A 24,938-nucleotide genomic window follows, 5' to 3' on the forward strand; every position below is an offset into this window, starting at 1 on the left:
GGACATTTTACATGAGCACTGAGCCCCTGTTTTTTCTGAGCTAGTGTTTATTCAGTGTAATTGTATTCTGATGAGAGGTTCTTACCAAATGACCAAACGTCTGATTTGGTGCTGTAGTTACTGTAGGAGAAAACCTCCGGGGCAGACCATTTGACTGGAAACTTGGTGCCCGTGGAGCTGGTATACTGATCATCAAGGACAATCCTGGAAAACAAAAATTAGGGAGCGTGCTGAACAACCCTCTTGGCCCCTGCCAGCCCCCCCGTGTGCAGCCCCAGTGGCGTTACCTCGACATCCCGAAGTCAGACACTTTGACCACCTGGGACTCCCCCACCAGGCAGTTCCGAGCAGCCTGCAAGAAAAGAAGGTGCAAAGGCAGAAGGTCAGTGCTGAAAGGCTGTCATAGACACTTAGCTGCTTTTAGCCCAGTATAGCAGACAGTGCTTAAAAATAGGAGAATCAAAGTGACATCATACCATACAAAAAAGGTGAGAACTTGAAGTCCTAATGCTTTCTGTACGCTTCATAGCCTACATGCTCCTGTTGCCAGGAACACTGTCAGCCATCAGTCTGACCAGCAGGCCTTTGCTGCCCAGAAGGGGCTGACAGACTGATTATCCACAGCCACCCACTGTCCTGCTCCCTAGCAAAATGGCAGCAGTGAATGAAGCAACTTGATTGCCCACTATGTAATTGAAGCTATTGAAAATAAAAGAAAATTAAAGCTGAAATTAAGGAAGGGAGCAAGGCCAGCTGGAGTGGAGAAAAAGTCTGTCTGGGAGCAACCTACCAGGTCTCTGTGGATGACAGAATTTTCTTCCAGATAAGCCATCCCTTCGCACACATCTTGGCACATCCCCAGGAGGGTTTCTTTTGAAAAAGTGCCCCGCTGGCTCCTGAGGTAGTCGGACAAGCAACCGTGCTCCATGAACTCGAACACGAGGCATATGGGAGTGTTCTCAAAGCACACACCATAAAGCTGGACTAGTTTGGAATGGGACAGCTTCCTGTGGACAAAGAGGGAAGGTGGAAAAAGAGGCTGAAATATGCTCAATCCCATCTGTCCTTACAGAAGCTGTTATAAACAACCCACTTTTGTCACTCTGTTGCACTCTGCAAAGTCCAGCTATGAACTATGAATGCAGAAAAGAGAAAATATGTAGACCAAGTCTAACTGCAAGCTGGTTTTGCATTAAATATAATCCAATTTCAAAAGTAGTAGTTAAAAAAATACATTTCTGCATGGAAAATCATCCAATCAAGCTACTACTTACATCAATACTTTAGCTTCCTCAATAAAATCCTCTTCAGACATTGCTCCTTCACGAATGGTCTTTATAGCTACTTTTGTTTTCTCCAGCCAGTAGCCAAGGTAAACCACCCCAAACTGACCACTGCCAATTTCCTGTACACGGGTGAGCTCTGAGGGATTAATGACCAATTTTCCTGTTGATTGTAAAGGAGAAAGAGTAAGAATCTAATGTTAAAATGTCAAAGAAAAAGCTTTTCTGGGTTAAACATTAAGACAGAACTCCGAGTGAGAGTTTCTAACTCTCCATTAAATTATCTGTCTGACCTTTGGTAGCTCATTTGGCTAGTCTGTGCTGCAGTTCATGTTCAGGAATAGGAATAACAACATTCCTTTTTTCTCTTGTCTATCCTATTTCTATCTTGTCTTTCTATTTCTCTTGCCTAACTAGTTCTTCGGGGAGGATTGTATCTACCATGCGTATGCACACTACTAAGCACAACGTTTTTAAGTTTCTGTGATGTCTACAAAAATTACAGTAAAGATGATACCAGCAAAATTCTGTAGTCAGATGGAGGCATCTTTCAAGAGGGACTCAGCTTTTATTAAGCTATGCTAAGCTCCCGTTCCCATCACCTTTGCTCAGCATTAATTTCAGTATCTAATGTTGACTTTAGTGAGACCTCAACACCTAATGTTGACTTTAGTGAGCGCCTCAGCACCTTCCTCAAGACATTGACTTTGCAGGATCAGATCACTTGATCACCAACGGTAACGGCAAAGATGATAATCTAGGGAATGGTGCAATGTAAAGATCTGAAGAAAACTATTTGTTGTTGTGATAGTCACACAAGTATTCGTAAGTATCAATGGGGATACTCAGGATCACCCAGCTAACCAGGGAGGAATGTGATTCCCAAATGGTCAAGACAGTAGCTCCATACCATAGCTCAGACCTGCGGTGATTGGGGCCTTTTTCCTCCAAGAAGAGACTGCATATCGCAAACGAGTGACAAGACCTGAATAACAGAGGAAAAGGTAGGATCCAATTATTGGCACAGTCATGGGAAGTGTGGCTCCCTCTCAGAAAGGAGTCTGTACACTGGAAGCAGTTTTATTGTACTGAGTTCTCAGCTCCACTTGAGGGCAGCTGAACCTCTATTCAGAGTGTGATTTCCTGCCTGCTCAAAGGAAGCCAATTCTGAGCAGTTTCAATTTCCATTTTTGCTCTGTCAGCAAATATGAATTTCTATAAACTCTGAAGGAATTCCAAAGCATACCTTTGATTTGTAGGTATATTTGAAGCCCAAGGTTTCCCTTGGTGCACCTGAGCTGTAGGGGTAGGAGTCTTTGATGCCTCCCACATTTGGCTATGGATCCTGGCCATGTCCCTGACTTTGTGTCAAGTCAAGGCCCAGGGCTATATCACCTCCTGAGCAAGAAGGTGCTGCAGTGTAACTCAAGCAGGTAGCATGGTCTGGCAGTGCTGACACACTCCCATGGACTCCAGAGAATGAAAGGGCTCTCTGTGCTATATCTGGATGACATACAACATCTGTGTTGGTCATCCTCAGCCTCAGAAGGACCACCAAAATGAAGATGTAATGTTGAAAGCTGAGTCAAGATGATCATTATACTGACATCCAAGTGCCAAGATAGCATTTCACTGTAAGGACAGTAGGCTTGAGAGACTTCCTTCATTCAAAACAGTCACCTGGCTGCATGGCAAAACAACAACTTCTCTGGCTGGCCTCAGCCTTCACTCACCTCCTGCATTGTGCTGGTGATAGTTAATGAGTTCAGGGATGCAGTCAAACACGTGCTTTTCTGCCAAATAATATCGCTTGGGAAAGTCTGTTGTTTCATTGATGTGATAATGTTTTATAACAGGATTGTTATCCGTGCTGGAAGAGATGAGTTATTCTTTGAGAAAAAACAGGTTGCAACAAAAAACAGTAATTTGGGGTATAGATGGAAGGGAAGAGAGCAACAAAGGGCAAAACCTTCCTTACACAGAAGGAATGGGAGAGGAACAAGGAGTGAGCTGCAATTGCTAACACAGCTGTGTATTTGTGTGTTCTCCCCGTAACTCGTAGATGGTCTCATCTCTAGAAAGGCTGAGGTTTCCTGATTAGAGCAGGTTGAGTACCAGGTTTCTCTGCCCCTTCTTTATGAAACAAAACTTTCTGCCCCGTGACAGAAACCCTTTCACTAGTCTTGTATTTTCCACCTCAAATGAGTCTATCTTAATCCTACAGACAGTTCAGCTGGGATGGCAATTCAACAAAATTACAACCCTGGTGATGTTTAAGGGGCTATTTATAGGCAGCTATTTAGATGCAGGGAGAAGTGGAGCCTTTAATACCCTTTGTTTTACAAAAGGCAGCTAACTCTTCTGCCTTTTTTGGAAGCGTTTTTCTCTATCATTTTCATGAGCCTTCTGCTCTCTCTTTATAATGCCAAAACAACTACAGAGATTACACTCTCAGAAGCCATTTCATTGATGTAATTGATGTGAAAAGCTGCTGAGCTCAGCCGTACCTTAATGCTTTGGTGAAAACAGAGACTGTGTACATGCCAGGCTGCCTCGAGTCTCTCACCATGAAGGCTCCTTCCCTACCCTGCAAGAAGAGCAAAGGAGAGAAAACTGGTTAGAGACATCATGGAAAAAAGAAGTGGGCCGGGGGCAAGCTCTGCTTGTTTCAGCCCTCTCTACTGCTCAGACGTGAGCATGTGCTAAATATGTAGGAAAAAAAATGAGCCATCAGCCAACCAATGGAGGTTGCTGTTCCGTGCACTGCTCTGGTGTCTGCCCAGGGCCTGCAGGTACACTCAGCTGGTTTTTCTTGGGTGCTACATATTTTTAGCTTAGTTTCCTGAGGAAATGAGAATTATGTGATCAGACCATGCTTAGTATGTGTGGGGGTGGATACATGTGAGTGCGTGTCTCTTTGTCCCTCCAAGCCTCTCCTCTAGAAATTTTGAACCCATTGATGGCTTTCAACCTTATCTAGCAGAACAGTGGTGATATTAATTTCATGCAAGTTCAATTAAAATGGGCAGCCAAGTGGAAAGACAAACCCCTCTGAGTGCTCTCCACAGGGAGAGAAACTACAGGACAAAGGTGCAATTTATTCAACACCAGAAAATCCAGATGGGAGTGTAGGAAAGATAATTTACCAGTTTCCCAGAAATGTAAAAAACTTGGACAAGATCCCATGCTTTCTCAGGTGCCCTGGTCATCCAGTATCTCAATATAAATGCTTAGAAAAGCAAGTTTCCTCCACTCTGGAGCTTTCAAAACAACTTTCCATTCTAATTTTTCACTGTAATTGCTTTCTACTCATCTGAATGCTGAAATGTATCCTAGGCCGTGATTGGGCAGGGCCAAGCAGTGATGGATCAGATGGCAGAGAAGATTTAACATAACATTTTGGATGTTATGTGCTGTGGTGCTCTATACACTGATAATAAAAAATGTGGTTTCCTTCTGTTTGCACACAAAGATACTTTTTGTCTGGTATCCCAACTGCTAGATTAGTTTTGCTTTGTTTTACCTGGCAGAGTTCCTCCATTTGTAGGTGCCCTCTATCCATTTCTGTATCCATATAAACATCTACCTAATACCAGACTTTCTTCATTTCAGCACTGTGCTAATATTGGTAGAAGACACACAGCAAGCCGTGAATGTCTCTTGTCTGATAAAGCTGGAAGAAGCTTTATCAGCTTTTTCAGACAAAGATCACCCACAATACGTGGTGCAAAGCTGATCCACCGAGTGTGCCCTGCCTCAGCCTCCTTGCTCACACAGGTAGACAAGTGCTGGAGGCAGTATCCTGCCTGGGATGCTTTAAGGTCCATTCTTGCCCTTCCCTCTCACTTGACAGCAAGGCTGGCCAAAGATGTGCTTGGTCGCATTTTTTGAGGGACTTGTGAGGGTTGGGAGGTCTTGAATCAGAGGTCTTCTGGCTCTCTTGGTGAGGGCTGACACAGAAAAGCTGTTCTGGTAGGACCCAAAGGAAAAATGAGCTCCCTAAACCATGTGTGGATATGTCTTATAGGAGTATATAGGAGAAAAAAGATTTTTTTTTAAACTGCATGGAAAAACTTTTATTTTCACAAAATACTATCATTCAGCATCTTATTTGCATCTCCTGTTAGTGAAAGAGCTGATTTAAAAACTGAGGTTGAATTTGTGTGGAAAATTTGAACAGGCAGTGCATACTTTTTATTTTCATGACAATCTTCACTGGAAAACTGTGTCTCCACTGAAAAATTAAACATGCACGCTCACACGCATGCACACACAGAGAGAACTAAACAAAATGCCAACCTATACTTTGGCTTTCACCCAAAATACTTCAGCACGAGACCGGTTAGATTTTCTGAGAATTACTGGCATTTTCAGCCTCCTGCAGAGACAGAAACTATAAGCTAAAATCACAGTTTTCAGCTGACACGGTGTTCTGAAACGGTGTTTTCCATCACCCTCTCCTGCCCTGGAGGAGGGTGGCACAGGTCACCGCCCACACCCAGCTGCTGCAGATCCCTGCTGGTCCCATACCTCACTCCTCAGTTGTCATTAATTAATTATTATTGCCCATCTGACCCACATGTAACACGGGCTTACCTCATCCTTGAGGAGCATTTCTGCTTTGCTTCTGCTGATGTTCTTATTGTACCATCTGAAAACATCAAAGGACTCTGAGTCAGCACTTCTAGGCTATTAAAGTTCCTGCCAAAAAGCCTCTGCGCTAGCCCCAACACTAGCACCAGCACAGATTGTGGGGTGGGGACGTGTGGGGTTTGTAGCTTCTATAACAAATCCAGGGTGCTTGGAGGTACAAGGCAAACATAGGCACAACTTACTCATATATTTGCAGATTCTCGGGTGATTTTTCCACCAGGTAGCTACTTGGCACATAGCCTTCATGCCTGTTAAAATGCGATAGAGCATGAGCATGCTAGACAGACAGGATTTTCTCTACATCTGTGGGAGTCAGCCCTGAAAGATTTGCCTGCCAGAAGTCTTGCTCTTTGCATGACATAAATGCTGTTTTTTATGTATTTAGCAGGCTTACAGGGAAAAGGAAACAACTGATATCCTCCCCAGACTGGTTAAACAAGGGGTGATTAAAGAGAAGTAACACACAGACTCCATCACTGTTCACATTCAGGATCCTATAATTTCTTTTTTTTTTTTTTTTTTTTTTTGTGCTAGTTATCCCCAAAGAGAACATACAAATATGCTCTTTGCATTGTGGTTTTCAATTTTTTTTTTCTCCATGTTTGACAGCAAGTATCAGTCTGAACTAAGGACTGCACTTCAAAAAATTAACTTTTGGATCCATTTTCTTAAGCTGCCCAGATACAAGCAGCATTGAAGGCAATAAGTCTTCCACTGCTGTTTGTTCTACATATCAGAAGATGCTTCATGAAAGTTATAATAGAGGCCAGCATGTATGAACAACTGGATGAACAACTTGGATTTAGAAAGGATTTGTAAATTGGCTGTGGAAAAGGGACTTACCCGTTCTTATCTTGAATCAGCCACCAATGTTCCTCAGAGCTGTCAATCACATAATATTCCTCATTGTATTGTAACGTCAGCTCCTGCGGGTTCTGGGCTTCATAGTCGTATATGGCCATGACTAAGGCTTCCTTTGTGTCTAGCAACAATTTCTGCACAAATTAGGAAAAAGGCCCATCATACTCATATTCATAAACATCAATGGCACGCTGTCTAAAATGATATTTCCCTGGCAGCACTGGTGTGTGCTATACCCGGTCTGCTGGATTCAAAATCCTCAAAGCTAGGGAAGTACCCAAGGTGCATGGTGGGGTACATTAGCAACATGAGAGTTTTTATAACGTGAATTTCATACAAAAATTTCACTTGCACAGAAAACAGTTATCTACTCCTTCTCTGAAGCTTAGGGCAGGATTACCTCTGTCTGATCTGTTTGTCACAGATGTTTCCTAAACTCTGATTAAAAGCCTCCAGTGACAAAATCTTCAGGACCTCCCTAGACGGACTTAGGTTGACCCTACTTCTCACTTCTTATTGTGTAAGCCTATCAGATTTTGTCCAAATCCACAAGTGGGTTTGCAAAACGATTTACTCTGTTCCTCTCCACAGCAGCTTTTGCAGATATGAATACTATTCTCATATCCGCTCCCTTTCCCAGTTTCCCTTTCTATAATTTGAAAAAACAAACAAAAAAACAGAAACAAAAAGCCCCAACCATTGAAGCTTCCCACACCATTGGAAATCTGTTTGTAAAACCAAGCTGTCTATGCAGGACTGAATCTAGCTGCAGTGGGATGCTGCTGATTTGTAACTTATGGAAAGAAAAAGAAAGAAAAAAAGGAAAAGGCAAGAGAAAAGCCCAGGTAATATTATCACGGGTGATATTCTAGGTCACTGCACCATGATGAACATTAATGAATGTATTTTCACCTAGTTAAGCACACAAGACACTAAGGACAGCTTATTGTGCCTCACTGCACTCACCCAGTTATCTTCAGGAGTGGGAGGAAGTGGCTTCTTTGAGGCTGAAATGAAATCAAGAAAGGTAATTTGAAACAGGTCTGGACAGAACCATACAGAAATAGTGAATATCAAACCTTGGACTTTTACAATAAGATGTAGCAGCAGCCTGAACCTACGCAAGTGACTCTCAGCCGCACAGTGTGTGTTTGAAACTGATGTACAGATTACCTAAGGAATCATGCCAACATAAGGGACAATGTCTTGGGTAAAGAAAGATTGACATCCCTATCTGCCAGTACCTACAGGCTTTTTTAGTAGATAAAGTAAAGATTACACTTGGTCATTGAAAATACTGAGGAAATACGATTAGGACAAAATAGGACACAGAGGGATGAATCTGTATATCTTAAGAAAGTTGTTACAGCTTATTGACAGACCACAGCTGATCAAGTTCTTAGTTTTCAATCTCATTCCTGAGCATAAAACATCCCACAGAAGAAAATGTTAATTCACAACAAAGAGTATCATACATAGTGAAAGACGAGCCAGAATAAAGAATGTCCCAGGAAGCCAGCAAGATCTCTTGCTGCAGATATAACATGGTATTCCTTGATGTTCTGTACAAGGTAGATTTAATCCTTTACTTTTTCCTAGGAATAAATATTTTCAAGGTCAGGATGGTCTTAAAAAATCCCATACCATTTCTGGTGGGGTCATACTCTATACAGCCAACTGCCATCTTCTCTGTCTGAGCACAGCATCTCCACTTGCCATCTATCCAAAAATCTGGATGATACTTTGAGACTAAACTGTTGTTGATCCTGGTTTCTGGAAAATGGTAGAGGAAGAGAAAGAAGGAGTAAAAAATTGATTTATTTGTATTGACATCAGGTCTGAAAGACATATAAAGCTGAATGGAAATAATCTGCACTAAAGAAGCTTCTTATTCTTTTCAAACCAATTTGTTGAATATTATCAGTCTTCTCCATTAATATTTTCCTTTCTTCTGAAAGGAGTGAATGCCACCATCACTGTGAAGGGGTAGCCTTTCTACCTGTGATGCAGCTCATACCTCTGTATTGTGCAAGAGCAGAATCCTACCAATGTGACTATCTCTTTAAACTGTTAAACACCAAAACCACAGAAAGAAGGTCTCAAAAAAGAAAGAAAACCTGGTACACCATGTCATGATGGTTCTCATAAAAAACTACAGCTCTGCAGTATATATACACATAGGATACAGACTCTGCTGCTTTGGCTTGGTGTTCAGAAGGAGCTGTACAAGCTGGCATTCGCTAACTCCAAATATTTTTTGTATGTGTAAATGCCAGTCTTGAATCTTTGTATGAGCAATTAAAGGTCCTTCTGTTTGAAGCTCATGATCTCTATCCGCAATAATAATTTCCTAAAAAGACAAAAAAAATCTGCTGGCCTGCTTCAAGATACTATTCAAATTATCGAAGGGAGGGGGTGGTCTCAAAATGTTGAACTAGAGGAGGTGATAAATCAGAAACTTGGAGCAGGTGCTTCCCAGAAGGGGAATAACTGGTTGTAAGACCTAGTGCATGAATTCAATAATATCTCAGTCAGGCACAATGTTTTTATAATGAACAATGCAGCAGCTTGTGTTATAGAGCAGGAGAAAGGTACGAGGGAAGCCTGATGCAATTTTCATGTATCTAAACACCACCTTTCCTATGTCAAGTACTGTGCTTCATTTCTGCAAGCAGTGGTTAGGTGTTGTACCTTCACTTCAGAACCATTGTAATGAACCACAGTGCAATTCAGGAGGTGAACAGGAAATGAAAGCTACCCACAAAAATGTTTCTTAATAATCATGATTCTGTAATAAGGTTGTCGTATAAACATCGACTCTGTTAATCAGAGCTGAGAATTCTACCCAGAACATATATATATATATATTTTTTTAAGTAGCCTAATGTAATTTCTCATCTCTTCCCACATAAGAAACCTCAAATTACAGTAATATATTAATAGTTTATCCTTGAAAGAGGCAAAAAAGCATTCCATGTCCAAGTTTTCTAATGCTGAAAACACACCCACAAAAATTGCAAATACATTTGATTCCATAGCTGCACTCGCAATTATTGCTTTGCATGTTTAGATGCAAGACTTAACTCCTCTTGCACATTTTCTTGGCATTATAGCTTTTGAGAAAATTGCTTTGGGTTAAGTAACTTCACCAGTTAGATGGGTGCAGGGGTTTTGTTACCTTCCTTCAGTGTAGCGACCCATCTCTGCCGACTCTCACGATTGGGTGCAAACACGTAGAGTATGTAGTTATCATGGATGATCTGGAGAGAGGAGTAAAGAAGGGAGCCAGCCGTTAGAAACAATCCCAGATACACTGGGTACAGTGGAATCACTGAAAGAAACAGGTAGCAGACCCCATACCAACAAATTACAAGATGATGCTGTGAGCATGTGGAGTACACAGGCCCTGTTCAGATGTATCTCATAACCTCAGTGCCTTTTGCTTCTCTAAAACTGAGTAGAAAACCCGATCAAGGAAGAATTCCATATGAGTAATATTTTAGATCAATCTTATGTTGTTAAGAAATGCCAGGGAAATCAATGGAGATGTAGAAATTTTAATTTGCACAGAAGCCAGTCCATTTCTTGCTGACCGTGGTTTATTCTTCTCAAGTACCTCTGGGGAGATGCCATCTGTTTCTCAGCAGTTTCTTTCAAGGCATGTTCACTTAAAATCTAAGAGCCAAATTTAACTTTTCTTGTGTAAGTATAAATCCCAAGCAACTCCCCGGAGATTTTTTGGATTACTATCATTCTTCAGTTTTTAATAGCTTTTATGAGGATTATAGCAAGAAGCTAGAAGAGCTTCTAGCTTTTATAGAAGCTAGAGCAAACAATGAGCAGCCAAGATGCTGGTTTCATAAGCTTGTTCTTAATGATGAACAAATGATAGAAGAGAAATACAGAACATTTGTGAAATTTCAAACCAGAGAGTAAAATCATCACAAGAATAAAAATGACTCAAAAACTTAATTGGATGACTACATTTAAACAGAAAATGCAATATAACACATAATCTATATTTTTGTTCCAATATTTATCTCAACAATTTAAATCCAAATGGGATCTAGTCTCTTTGATTCAGAGAAACTTTGAAAAACTCTGACCACTGTTTTTAAACAGAGATTTCTACATGACAGCAGCTATTTTTTTTCCAAGTTTATCCGGCAGCATAAATGAGGCAACATTGAGTATTTAAAGGACAGGAAATATTTGCTATCTCTTGGCCTGATGCCCTTGCAGGCACACGCAGACAGCTGTGTGACTCAGTTGCTTTGCATGCTACAGAGAGATAAGTTATAACCTCTGTTACAAAAAAACTGAAAGAGGAATAATTCCCGCTTGCTTAAAGCCACTCCTGTTGATGTTACTGATATGTCTGTTTAATGTTTTGACAACCTGAGATGGTTTTTGAAATCTGCAGTAAGCGGATCTCCAGAAGACGCAGCCACGAGCACGCACAACTGGATAAAATCACTCGTTTCAGCCACTCTGCAAGGGGCTCACTTGCCAGATGAGCCACACAGAGAAAACAAAACAACCCCAAACTTGTCAGTTCCACAGAAAATTTACAGTTGGGTGCAGCTGAGATACTTAAGAAGAAACTAGACAATATCATTTTACAAAATACCACAAAACTGACTCTGGGACAAAATTCAGACAGGCTACAAGCAGGTCTCCTGATGTCAGCTCAGCACTGTCCAGCATGTCTGGTCCACTGCTACCACATCAGTACTGGCCACAACCTTCACTTTATTTCGTTCTTCCTATAAGCAGTGGAGAAACAGCTTGAAAAATTCAGACCCAGAACAAGTAGATCTGAGCATTTGCTCCTTCACTCATCCATTTTCACTGAAGGAAGCCACGTTATAGTGTGGGAATGGAGTAAAGGAAGATTCTGATTAATCACTTTCTTATTCCCCAGTTCATTTCAAATCAAACTGCTTTTTCTTCATTTGTTGTTCTTCACCGCAGTGTTGGGTCCATTAAGGATTGCATTGTGTAGGAGAATTTTACTGAAATTCAACATGAAATGATACCACTTATCTATGTAGTCAATGGACAGACTCACCTGGAAAGGGTATTTATATTGACAGGGGATGATGATGTCACTTTTGACAATTTCCACACATTTAATCCTTGAAAGTTCTACAGAACCCTTCAGAGTCCTTTTTTTCTGAAAGACAGATAAAACCACTTGGTCAAAACTAGTGATTGTGGATTAAGTGAATAATTAGATAAGACTGAGATGTCCGCAGGAGATTTCTGATTTCAGTGGAGCAGAAGTGAATTAACTGATAACGTACAACACTTAAAAGTACAACATTTAAAAGTATAAAGAATCATTCTCATATATGGCACCTCTATATAGATTGCACATACACATATTTATATGCACATACATTTATTTCAGATCATCATGTCAGAGTTTGGACTCAATGATCTTGAGGTCTCTTCCAACCTAGACAATTCTGTGATTCTGTGATTTCAAGTCAGCACATGGATTCTTAGAGAACCAGTCAAAATCTTTGGTTGAAATTCATTTTTTTCCCCAACAAAACTAGATGCCTTTTTAACAAGAAAAACAAAACAAAACAAAACAAACATCCTCTTTTCATTAAACTTTCAGCTTATCAACACTTGTTTCATACTGAAAAGCTATAAAACAATAAGTATTAAAACACACACACAAAACATTTGGGTAATTTGATTTTCAAAACTAAGCATTTTATCTAAAATATAACATTTTCACTGATTTTATTTTCCAAGAAACAATCATGTCTCTGGTTTTGGTTTGTCTGGGTTTTTGGATAAGAAAAATAACAGGAAATTTTGGAATAAATAATATCCTCAAAAAATTGCCTGCAAAACTCTTTCTGGCAGCCTCTGCTGCGTGATTATTCATCAGCTACCAGATAGCTAGATAACAGAGCAGGCCATTAGGGGAGGATAAGAAAGGAACGGGATTCTGATATCCCCACTGCCCTCGAACTGAGCCATTGCCCCATAGCTCCTGGACAAGTGGCACTCAGCTCTTGCAGGAGACATGGGTGGGGAAGAGACAGGCCAGAGCCAAGCTGATGCTTGCTATCTGGTGCACGCTGCTGAAGGATTTGCTACAAATGTTCGCTCTTCAGAAGCAAATTGGTTTCCTGTTTTGATTCGTTTTCAGTAGGGATGAAACGCTAATCCGCTCCCAGCCCAGCTTTGTGACAACATGACGAAAGACTGTGAGATGTATGAACCTGAAGAACGCTGCAAAATCTTCTGGTTTTGCAAACAAGGGTTACTGCCAACATGAGAGAGCCTTCAGAGACTAACTTGTACCCTTGTGGGACTGTCACGAGGAGCCATAGCAAGACTTTGGCAGCCTCCTTGCCGTGCCTCAGAGCCCCAGCCCAAACCTTTGTGTCCTTCACCCTCCGGCTCCCTTCTGCCCCTTGCTCCCCATGCTGTTGTCATCCCGCAGCTCTGCCCTGCTGAGATGCAGGGTGGTTTGCCACTGTGAGCCATCCAACTTCAAAACAGAGAGGTCTAAAGTTTTAAAACTTTGTTCTTGTACAACTGGCTGGGTACTTTGTCATTGTGCACTTGTAGGAAAGAGAGGGAAGTTACTATGGTGTGGTTGCACATAGCTCCTGCTGGACTTTGCTGGTGTATGTTTTTGTAGTTGCTGGCAGTTTAACCAGCGCCTTTGGGTTTTCTGCCAGGACTGTCTCTTGTCGGTGGTATCTGCCTACATAGCTTCATGAGGTGGAATGGGATTTTTTTTTCAATAAACCCAAGACTGTAAGGCAGCCCTAAATGTAAATACCAATTAGCTAGCAAGAGTATTGCCAAGTCTTAGAAAGCCTCACTGAACCCTATTTTCTCCTTCTATTTTCTTTAACTCTTGTCTGTTCACTTCTTTCTTTGAGACTTGGCTTCCCCTCTCTCTTCTCCACAACCTCCTCTATCATTTGTTCTCCCCCTGGGACTTGTACCCTGCCATGAGACACAAAGCCATTTATTTCCTACAAAAACCTTCAATTTTGCTAACAGAGAACTCTCTTTTGGCTTATTACTTTGAAGTCCCAGGGCTTAACCACACATGTTCCTTCTCTAAGGCTTTAGGAGTCAATGCTGCGCTGGTCACAGACTCCGCTCTTTCGCTGCACATTTTTTTTTTGTTGATACATTTCCATTCTGCTCTTAAAGACAGGGTCCAGCTTTCACAAGGAGCTTTACACAGCTGTCCTGCAGCTCTCTTCACCTGCTGAACTCCTGCTAATTGGGTAATTCCCACAGCAGAAGCCCCCATAATCTCAAGTCAAGGTGCAACGTCAGACCATGTCTCGCAGCCACTGCACTGCCTGGAAGACCCTCCACAAATGGGACTTTACTGACAAAAAGCAATTACAGCCTTGGAGCAGCACAAACAGCAGAAATTATGATTCACAAACCAGGCATTACCCAGAAGTGGGCTTGGACACTAAACATACCCCTGCTTTGTGATATCTGCCTGCACTTTAATCTAACAAAAGAAACCAGGCCATTTGGAAGGGAGGGAAGAGGAAAAGCCTCTTAAAAATTGTCTCCAAAAACCTCAGAAACTTGTTCCTAAAAGGGCCAGACAAAACATGCTGACAGTCCTCTGTTGCTTTCAGTCTGCCTGGAGCATAATTAAATAGACGTTTTAGCTGGTTGGTCAGAAAAAAAACATCAGTGGTCTTACTGTGTAATGCGTGTGGAGAGATAACCGAGGTACACTGCTGTCCCATGAGGAGAAGCACAGTGTGCTGCAGATCACCATGTTCTGTTTTATTTCTATTGAGCCATTACTTGCAAAATGGGGAGGGGAAGCTAACAGCACTGAGCAGAGCTGGGTGCATCACAAGCTCCGTGCATCACGGTCTTCATCTCCGGTATCTCACCTCCTCTTGCCACGCAGCTCCAACAGCTCTTTCCCTGATAAAACCTTTAGTTTGTGTCTACTAAATGATTACAACGATCCCTATTTGTCTTAGATACTAGAACAACTGCTATTTTTTTTTAGATCTGGTATTTTTTTTAGATGTCTTAGATACAGAACAACCGGCATTTATCACATGCTAAGCCTCTGCTACCACCAGCATTGTACTTGCCCAGCCATGGCAGCCTGGCCAGGCAACACAACTAATCACTTTGCATCAGCTTGTGGTCTGCTGGTTCGAGCCACGCCTGGGTCCAGCAAGCATGGGCAGAAGCGGGGACATGAAGCTGGGTGCAAGAGGGCAATGAGCCGTCAGTGAGCACAGGGCAGCGTCATGAATATGCTTCCTGACTGCGGTTCTGCACTCATAAACTTAACAAATGTCTAAGATTTTGTGAGATATGGGGCTATGCAGTCTGGGGAATTTGCTACTTTCTGGCTAACACTTCGCTGTTGCTATTTGTGGTCCCAATTCATCAAATGTACTACGAAAACCATTGGGGCTTAAGGTCCCATGGAGCCACAAACCCTGGTGGCTGCTGAAATATGAGCTAAACCCCGCTGTATTTATCAAAGGGCCATGGCAGAAGAAGTAGTCACGGATGCTGGAGCAGAGGGCAGAGAAGGAGGCCAAGTGCCAGGGAGGTGGGGTGGGCAGAGCTTTACCTCAAGGAGAGCAGAAGGAGAGAGCAGACAGCACCTTCCAGCAGGCAGAAAGGCAGTGCCATGTTTCACAAAGCAGGTTGCGTTCAAAAGTTGTGTAAGAACTTGTGTCTTTTGTGGGGTGAAGGAAGGAAAAAGCATGCAATTAGGATTCACATGGCCCCAGACTCCTGATCAGTGGTCACTGCCCACCGCCCATGCTTCAGCTGGACTTTCCTCACCACACGTCTCTGGTGTTGGCTCTGCCCTCTCCTTATCGCCCTTCTTCATCCCCATCCCCATCACCTGCCCCATCCCTTCCTCCCAGCCCAGCCAGGCCCTCGCTGTGCAAAGGAGCAGGTCCCCCAGTATAGGGGCATCCTTCTGCTCCCCCGAGGTCTGCCTGTGACCCACCAAAGGCCCAGCTGCAGCTGGGCCCTTTCCATCTGCAGGTGGGAAGGGGAAGGCAAGTTTATAGCTGCGGTGGAGAGAGCTAGGAAATTCCAGTCCCCTGTAAGCAAAACCGCAGAAACATTTCCGCCAATAAAAGCACTTAATGACCGCTCCGGCAGTGCCAGGTTTTTGTCTGCAAGACTATGAGCTGAATTTCGTTCACTTCTTTCACTTGTTGCATTGATTAGGAGCCATTCTTAATTAATTAATTCTTGGAGATAAAATAGATGGGGGGTCTGGCCTCAGCCCTTGGCATGACCCACTTGGGCCTTGTCACCTTCACCCTGGTCCCTCTGCTCTGGCCGGGCTCAGTGCACAGCTTGGATGGAGGCAGAGGCTGATCTGAGGGTTTCTTACACTGTGGGATTGTAGTGGTGAAACCATAGAATCATAGAATGGCCTGGATTGAAAAAGACCGTAAAGATCATCTAGTTTCAACCCCCCTGCTCTGGGCAGGGTTGCCAACCACTAGAGCAGGCTGCACAGAGCCCCATCCAGCCTGGCTTTGAATGCTCCTAGGGATGGGGCATCCACAACTTCCCTGGGCAACCTTTTCCAGTGCCTTACCAACCTCTGAGTGAGAAACTTTCTCCTAATTTCTAACCTAAATCTTTTGTCTCAGTTTAAAACTATTCCCCCTTGTCCTATTACTATCAACACATATAAACAGGCATTTAAATGTTTATAAACATATAAATATCTGTTGGCTGTAAGGTAGCAATGGAGAAGAACAAAGAATATAGTAACTAGGAACCTTTAATATATTACTGCAATAAGATAGACTAATTTTAATGGTGATTCTCCTGAGAAGTATTTTTCCACTGATCAAAAATATTATGCTTGAACTTGAACTTCCTTGAAAACTGTGCTAATGTAATTACTAATGTAATTACTTCCTACCCCTTATCTTATCATATTCCTTATCTATACATTGGGGCATGGGCTCTTGTTATTAATAGGACATAAAAACTGTTGACTGCTGGTTGATAGAGATCTTGCCTGAACCCTAACATTGTTCAGTATTTTGTGAGTTCTCCCTCTTATAAGGAACATCGGTGGCTTGAGGTTTTATGAAATTAAAATAAGTTAAACAATTTTAAAATTAATTTTGAAACCTAATATAAGCAAATTGGACTTTAAAACAAATTTGTAAGGCATTATTTTATGCCTGTGAATAGTAAGAGGTTTGACGGAAGAGCAAAAAGAGGTGGTAATTGGTAATACTGGGAATTTTCTGTACTGTTCTGACTGTTGTGTTGTGCTGTAATACCTCCAAGATACCCTCTTATATTTGATATTTAAATTTCTAAGTGTAGCTGCTTGATTCATATGTCTATTATGACTATTCTGTCCTCCCACTTGAATTAAAAATAAAACATAGAGATAGTTTTATAGCTGTTTTCACATCGAAAGAATAGAAAGGTGTTTTAGAGTTGAGCATAACCTGGATGCAAAGTGCACCAAACTGCAGTTGGTGATGAAGATGCCCCCATGCATCTAAGTAGCAGAGATGGTGAAGCACATGTAGGAGCCTGGGGCAGGCAACTGGAGAGCTGCGTTTGCTTCACTGCTGTAACTCATCCATGGAAAGTCCCCTGCAGGCCTCGGTTGCTGTCGTGGCTGACTTCAGCATTTGCAGTCAGGAACTTCTTTTTGCCATGCTGCCTTTCCAGGAACCTGCAAAGATCTCCTTGATTGCACCCTTCCCTGGAGTGCAGGACGTGGGGCCAAACACAGGTAAAGATGCCGAATCACAGCAGGCTCCCACATCAGAAAGGAAATATTTCATCTGCCAGGGATATGTCACAGTGCAGCTTAATAATTGTGCTGCATGCTGTCAGTACACATTGTTTGTGGGCTATCAGCTAACTCATCACGCAATGTCACTCCCAATAACTAATTTCAGCTTCAAATCTTGTTTACAGAGGCTGATGCTGTTTGTAGCCAAAGCCTGTTCCATGCAAACAATCTCAGTCTGTTATCAATTTACTCAGCCAAATTATTGGTGTCCCTGTGGAATCACTGCTGCAAAGAAATGACTCCTCCCATCCCTATAAAGTCCTATAGGCCAGATCCAGTATTGTTTTTTTCCAATAAAATCAGTTAAAACCAGAGAAGTGTAAAAATTCTTTAAAATGGACAGAAAAGTCAATGGAGCTACACTACGGATCTGGACCTCAGACATTGCTCACAGCCAGGAGTTGGCTGTTTCACTGTTCATTCCTCCAGGCTTCCTGCGGTGCCTGGCTTTCAGAATTACATGAGCCTAAAACAGAAGGCACGCAGGGGAAAATTGAAACTATAACCTGTCTGCAAGGCTTCAGTGGTACAAAGAGTACATTTTCACGGGCTTTCAAGTTCAACAGTTTCAAGTACAAAGATCTGGTAGAAAAGCACGCTTGGACGTAAGATCATTTTTCTCTTTGTCCATCACAGGGCCTCACACATTTGCAATACTCCAGTGTTTTCACTGATCTCCAATTTCAATATTATGCAAAGCCACTTCCAGTGTTCATATCACAGTCCTGTCTCAGATATTATCAAGGCGTGCATCCCTGCTATCAGAACAAGTGGTTTGACAAGAAAATCAATGACACTGTCAAGGAAACTAAAAAAAAAAAAAAAAAAAAAAAAATTATTGGCTTTCAAATGAGCTTTCTAATATAAAGAAATTAAGTCTTATGTTACAAAAAGCATATGGAACAATTGCTGAACATTACATTAGTTTCTTGAAAACTGTGCTTGACTAGATGGGAGGAGTAGATATTAGTGAATAAAAGATTCTGTGATAGAAGGAAACTAAATTAAATCTACTAAATGGCACAATTTTTTTCATTAAAAATGTGTAAGCCTTAAGGATGAAAAATTGGCCCGGAAAGGATGAAAGTGTACAAAGCAATAGGCAGGCATTGCAACAATATCAGTTACAATATTGATTACAGTATAAAGCAAAGGCAGATGCTGGAAACAAATATGGTTACAGTAAAGAAATCTAATAAAAGATTAAGAAATCCCATTATTATTGTAATATATTCATATTAAGAAGAAATCCTTCCTTCTTAAAGATATAAAAGAAAACAAGTGTTGAACATTTTTGCTGCATCCTTAACATTTTCCAATAGAAGAAAGATTAGAGCTTCATAATTTAAAGAAGATGGGAGTATCTGACATTTGCTCAGAAGTAATTTTTAAAAAATCTTGGAAGATTAAAGACCAATAAATGTCTAGGCAAATACCTAGTAGGAGCAGAACCGGGTATGCACAGCAAGTGCAAGAAGAAATAATTATAATCCAAATTGTGGAAGATCGAATTAGTTACTCTGGCAAAAAGTAGCTATTTTTTCTTACCAGACTCTACTTCACATTTGTGGAATTAGAAAGACCACAGACAACAGACATAGAACAAACTATATTTTGTTTAAAGCGATCTTGTCTAGACAGTATCATCACCGTCAATCATGCCGCAGAAGAAAGTCATGAAAGAACTGCAATGGACTGGTTCTTTCTAAATATCCAGAAAAAAAAAAAAAAGCAACAACAACAAAAAACAAACAAACAAACAAACAAACAAAATTTGGTAAGATATAATGGAACAGGTTGCCCAAAGTTGTGGAATCTCTCTCTGTCCCTGGTTTTCAAGCAGTGGCTACTTAAAGCCATAGCTGACTTGTTCTAGTGTTGGCAGTGGTCCTGCTCTGAGTGTTGATCTAATGATAACTGCCTGGCCCCAAGCACAAGGTCCAACTAAATGAATTTCAGATGTGCCCTCCAACCAATAATATGATTATTATACAATCCATAAATTCACAGAGGTATGCTAAAGGATTCATTTAACATTAGGTACAAGGTTTGTACCTTGCCTCCATCTTATTTAAGGTTATGTTGTATTTCTCACGAAAAAAAAACACAACAATGTTGAAGCAGCTGTGATGAAGATAGATGCCATGCCTGACTTCTTTGTGGGCGATACGTGTATTATTAATAAATTAGTTGGAGATATGCATCAGAAGACAGATGGTATTGCAAATTCTGGCAAGCAAACAGGACTTGTTAATAAATACATGACAAGTCATGAAGAATGATCTATTTACTCAGATACATATTTATATGGGAGGTTGACTTCAGAAACATCTTTAAATTCAGCGTCTATGAGGATTATAATTTTGTGACTGTTAAGGTATCCAGAATACACAAAGCAAGTCTTATATTAAACAACGAGAGACGGTATGGACAGCCACTGTAATTAACAGAAACACCAAAACCAAGATCTTCAGAAGCAAAGTCTTAGTCTGTTTACTTTAGAGACTTGGTGAGAAAAACAAGCCTTTCCAGGGCAAGATAGACAAGTCAGGTTCTGCTTAGAATAATCAAGGTAAAATGGACTGCTGGAAAGAGGAATAAAGAGCTTCTTTTGTTACCATGGGTAGCTGGGCTGTTGCAAGTAACACAATGTGTAGATAATGCAGCAGAAGCAGCTGAAGCTTTTCAGGATCCTGATAAAAGGCTTTTCAGTCACGTTTATTCTTTTATTTTCCCAGAACAACAGACTGAAAGCAAATTCCAAGACACACTGAAGTGTCACCTTTATGTCTGAATATCAAAGATTTGAATGGAAAAGCCAAGGACAAGGCTGACTCATGCTCTGTGACCTCTTGAGCATCTGACCAGTGTAGGAAGAATAGAACTGCTGTAAATGAAGAGGGAACACGGTCCTTTTCTGTGTGCTCCTTTTATTGCTGCCTTTAAAAGCACATAGGGGCATGAAGATCTGAAGTTTAAGAATAGCTACATGCCTGAACTTCCCAGGTGTTAGATGCAACTTTCCCAGCTCCGAAGTAATTCTCAGAATGTCTAAAGAGGGCAAGGCGTTACAAAGATCCATATTTTTGAAGAGGTAAAACTGTAGCATAGGGACACATGTTGCATACATGGTACAGACAGGCTCCGGCACTCCCCACGGGTCCGAGCCATACCAAGATGAGCCGCTCCAATCCAGAAATGGCGGAGCTGCACCAGTGCGACACCACCCCAGAGCCAGTGGCCTGTTGAGTCAGTGTGGCATCAGCCTCAGACATCTGTGCCACTTTTAGACTACAGTCAGCTTGAACAGCAAAGATACATGCTTGTTTCTGTCCTTTTCCAGGTAGGAATGTGATATACCAAAGATTATTCATGAACCTCTACTCAGTGTCTGAAATGCTAACTACTTTGGTGTCCGAGTAGCTTAGCACTTCAGACGCAATCTCTCTTTGTTCTTCTGTCTGCTAAACTGAAGGATTTACCAAAGACCACAAGCCGTTAAGCCAAGGAGATAAAGGTAGCTCACTAGTTTGTTTTTGCTAAGGCTACATAAGAACATTTGAAACTGTCCTAGAGACCTCTCCAAAAGGGATTCACTTGGCTGCTTCTTTTGCAGTAAGGCAAGTGCACTGGGATCCTGAGAGTACCACAGAAGTGCCTGCATTATTGGTTACTCCAGTGAGGATCAAACTCATTGAAATAGTTAAAATGATTACTCCCATGTGCTCATTTACTCACATGCACAGTAGCTATAAAATCAGACCTTGGAAATGAAGAATTTTTGCCCATGGAATTGATTTGCATGTCATAATAAAGGCACTTCTGATTTATTTTAGTAGACGGGGGCTGAATACATGTGCCTGTTATCAGAGCTTAGCTTTATGTTAAGACAGCCCTGCATTGTGTACTAGCTAATGAATTCCAGAAAACACAGCTTCTTATTGTTGTCAGTTATTGGGGGCTCATTCTCCTAATGAGACATGTAAATATCTTTCATTAACATTAACGGCGATTGTATGCTTAGCCCCTGAGGAAAACAGTGCCTTCTGTCTAGCTATGTGCTGTTATGACAGAAAAATGCCATCGTAGTTATTGCAAAAATTTGCCTTTATGATGTCGGTTGTCTTGACAGCTTTTGGTATCATTTACAGAATCATTCCTGTATTCCTTCAACCTGGTTATTTCTTTGCTGTGGACTGCTACAATACACTGTTAAACGTCTTTTTATACCCACAGTGTCTGAATCCAGGGAAAAGGACTGGTTGTAAAACCCTGTTAAATACAGACAAAACATGTAAGCCTGTGTTAAATACATAAGAGTATGCTTTACTTCAACACGCTCCATTGAAATCAGCAGGACTTCTAAAATTGCTTAGCAGTTTGCTAATTGTTCTACCTGAATTTACATTGTCACTGATTGAATGGGGACTGGAGCAGTGGACACGGTATATACAGTATTGAACTCTGAGTAGAGTAGGCCATTAGACATGTTGGTAAGGGGTTCCTAAAGAAACTCTTTGAAACCTCTCATAGCAAACATCCACAGAGATTTCCCTTGAAAAATACATCAAAAGCATAGGCAGATGCTGGGCCCATCTATCCTTTGCATCACACGTGCCTGAGGATACTCCCCATCTCTGCGGCCAGCACCCAGAGCAAGGGGACCAAAAGCAATGCATGTTGGCATTGGTCCCCAGCCTCTCCTAACCCCTGCCAGCCCCATAAATTATTGGAGAGTCCTCACAGAGCAAAGCCCAACCTGTGCTAGATGATTAGCACTACAGACCATCGATTTCAGTGTATGCTCCCTGGTCCTGGTTGATTCACTGGGACGGGCCTAGCCCATGTGTCAAGCAGGTACTGTAGTTTCCCCTTCATGGGCTGTGAACTCCTCTTCTGGGCATTCACTCCATTCTTAGCACGGAACAAGAGGGTGTTTGCATAGCCTACCCAAAGTTTGTCCCTGCAGAAAAGCTGTGATCCGACCACAAGGAAGCCTGACCACAGTGGGCTCATTTTTGGCAGTAGTATTGAAAAGGCTGAGGATTGGTTCTGGGAGTATGTCACAGGACAAAGTCTTTTCTCCTCATTTGATACAAAGTCCTTCTATTCATGTAATGACCTCTTTTGACAGTTCAGAAAAAAAGTCCGTTTTTATATATTTACACATATGTACACATGAAAGTTTATAATAGATAATATATGAGGTAAACTACGTAATACACCAAACCCTTATTTGGTCCAATTTTTCATAGCTTCATTTTGATGTCACTGTACTTCGGAATTTTGCCACACCTAAAGATTTGTCCCATGGTTGTCTGACTTTGGAGATCAAATTTTCAGAAATACTGCATACACATATGTACAAAGGTATTTGTCAGCTGTCACTTGGTGTCCATTCAGATTTTGTACGTGTAGTGTACTAATGTGCCTTTGAAAGCTTCTTAAACGTTTACTTCACAGGTATTTTAAGATGTTCTTGAGTGGCCTAATTGACCTTTAGGAAGACTAGAGGATAAAATTTCCAAAGACAGTCATGTTGCATATGAAATATATGCCCCACTGAAAGCCACCAAGTCAGATTTTCCAAACTATTTAAGTGACTAAAGATGCAAACACCTAGCGTGATTCCACAAAGCTATCTAGGCAAAGTGTATGTTGAGTCCTTCTCAAGTCCATCAAGACTCAGCAAGCACCAAAAAAAACCCTAGGTCTGAAAATTTCTGTAAATGCCTACAGCAGAATCACTCGGATGAAACTTGAAAATTTTAACCAGATTAATCAACTGAATAGTTATAATAGAATTTAAAATCTTAAAATAATGACAGCTGAAAGATAGCTTGGATAGTAGTCAAATAGACTCTCAGACTAAATACAGACACACTGGGCAACAATAAATATTTTCCTATTTAAATATGAAGGTAAGAATAACACTGGCTATAAAATAAAAACAAGAAAAACATTTTGTTGAACATGTTTCAGAGAAATAGCTTACAAGTAAAAATGACTGTTAAGCCTTGAAGCTGGTATAGAATTTCAACAGGGGAATGATACCATACAAGGATACATTATATCTTGCTTTTCTCCTTGGGTTCAGTTTTAACTTAATTTTCTTTTTCTAAACAAGATCAGATCAGATGATCTGAAGGTGCCAACACTGGATAGCAAGACAAGATCCCCAGCTCTGGTCTGTGTATAATAATAGTGCCTAAACATAATGGATTAACAGCATGTTAAGTGACTGTTAGAAAACAAGCAATATTATTTACAACCATGATAAGGCTCAGCAAACATCCAGCTAAACAGAAAAGGGAAATAATCCTCTCTTCACTAGAACACTTAGCACAATGTGGTGCACAGATTGACTTTTAATTTTCTTCGTATTTTGCAAATTAGGGAATGCAAGCCTGGGGAAACAAGGCCTAGTCTGAGCATGGATCTCATCATCACATCCCTTTTGAAGCTAACTTGGAAGAGTAGACCTGAATGGCAGCTGAATTTGTTCTGAATTGTAAGACTGGTCTACCAACCATCAGTCTGTTGCCCTAAAGAAAAGAAGGAGAGCGAAGACGTGGCTAGACATAGTTTAGTCTCTGCAATACCACACCGGAGGTCACTCCCGTACCCACACAGGCAGCAAGGGACAGGCTCATGCAGCTGTCAAACACATCAATTTTAACAGACCACGCTAAATTCCTACAACAAAATTATGTACTTTCTATAAGATAACAAGCTATTCTTATTCCCCCATATGCACCAACTGCTCACTGAAGTTTGTAAGGACCCATCTGACCACTCTACAAATTTCGGTGAGTGGTGCTAAAACAAAACCCAGAAATGTTAAATTAATAAAGTTTAAGAAAGAGTTCACCCTTCCCTCCGTTATTGTACTATGACAAAGAAAATGGCTGACATACCCCATGGCGATGTTCATAGTAAGCCAGCTTAGATTTGGTTAAGACAAAGAAGCGCACTTTAAAGTTGGAGGGCGATGTCCTTCTCTTCTGCTGGGATTTTTTGATCAGCTGTTCCTCCAGGAGCACACAGTTATTCATGGTTGGGCCAAGAATGGTCCTCTCCTGGGACATGGGATGCCTGCCCTGTGAGCTGAGCACCCGTCCAAGAAAGAGACACAATAAGGCAGTTAAGTTTTTTTTTTTTGTTTTTTTTTTTTTTAAAAAAAAAAAAGTGTTCTAAAGGCAGCGTAGGTACTTTGAGCTTTATCTTCCCATCTACAGCAAAGCTTCCTTTCTGTCAAACCATAACCACATCCTCTCTGAAGTCATAAAACGAAC

The 24,938-nt window shown here is 41.3% G+C and overlaps 1 protein-coding gene across 2 annotated transcripts in view; it reads right to left on the reverse strand.

Annotated features, from left to right (window-relative positions):
* ITK (IL2 inducible T cell kinase) overlaps positions 1–24,734 on the reverse strand; it is a 30,022-nt gene extending 5,288 nt beyond the window's left edge. For both annotated transcript variants that reach the window (XM_082771324.1, XM_082771325.1), the window contains exons 1-15: positions 24,561–24,734; positions 11,869–11,973; positions 9,976–10,057; positions 8,442–8,570; positions 7,764–7,804; positions 6,780–6,931; positions 6,119–6,184; positions 5,880–5,934; positions 3,791–3,870; positions 3,017–3,153; positions 2,194–2,268; positions 1,275–1,446; positions 791–1,007; positions 288–352; positions 86–204 (exon numbers count right to left, since the gene is read on the reverse strand). In XM_082771324.1, coding sequence (XP_082627450.1) covers positions 86–204; positions 288–352; positions 791–1,007; positions 1,275–1,446; positions 2,194–2,268; positions 3,017–3,153; positions 3,791–3,870; positions 5,880–5,934; positions 6,119–6,184; positions 6,780–6,931; positions 7,764–7,804; positions 8,442–8,570; positions 9,976–10,057; positions 11,869–11,973; positions 24,561–24,731 — 1,666 coding nt within the window. In that variant the 5' untranslated portion in view covers positions 24,732–24,734. The remainder of the gene's footprint in view (positions 1–85; positions 205–287; positions 353–790; positions 1,008–1,274; positions 1,447–2,193; positions 2,269–3,016; positions 3,154–3,790; positions 3,871–5,879; positions 5,935–6,118; positions 6,185–6,779; positions 6,932–7,763; positions 7,805–8,441; positions 8,571–9,975; positions 10,058–11,868; positions 11,974–24,560) is intronic.
* Between the last annotated feature and the right edge of the window lie 204 nt (positions 24,735–24,938).

The sequence above is a fragment of the Aythya marila genome, assembly GCF_965140915.1.
Source record: "Aythya marila genome assembly, chromosome: 14".
NCBI lineage: Eukaryota > Metazoa > Chordata > Aves > Anseriformes > Anatidae > Aythya > Aythya marila.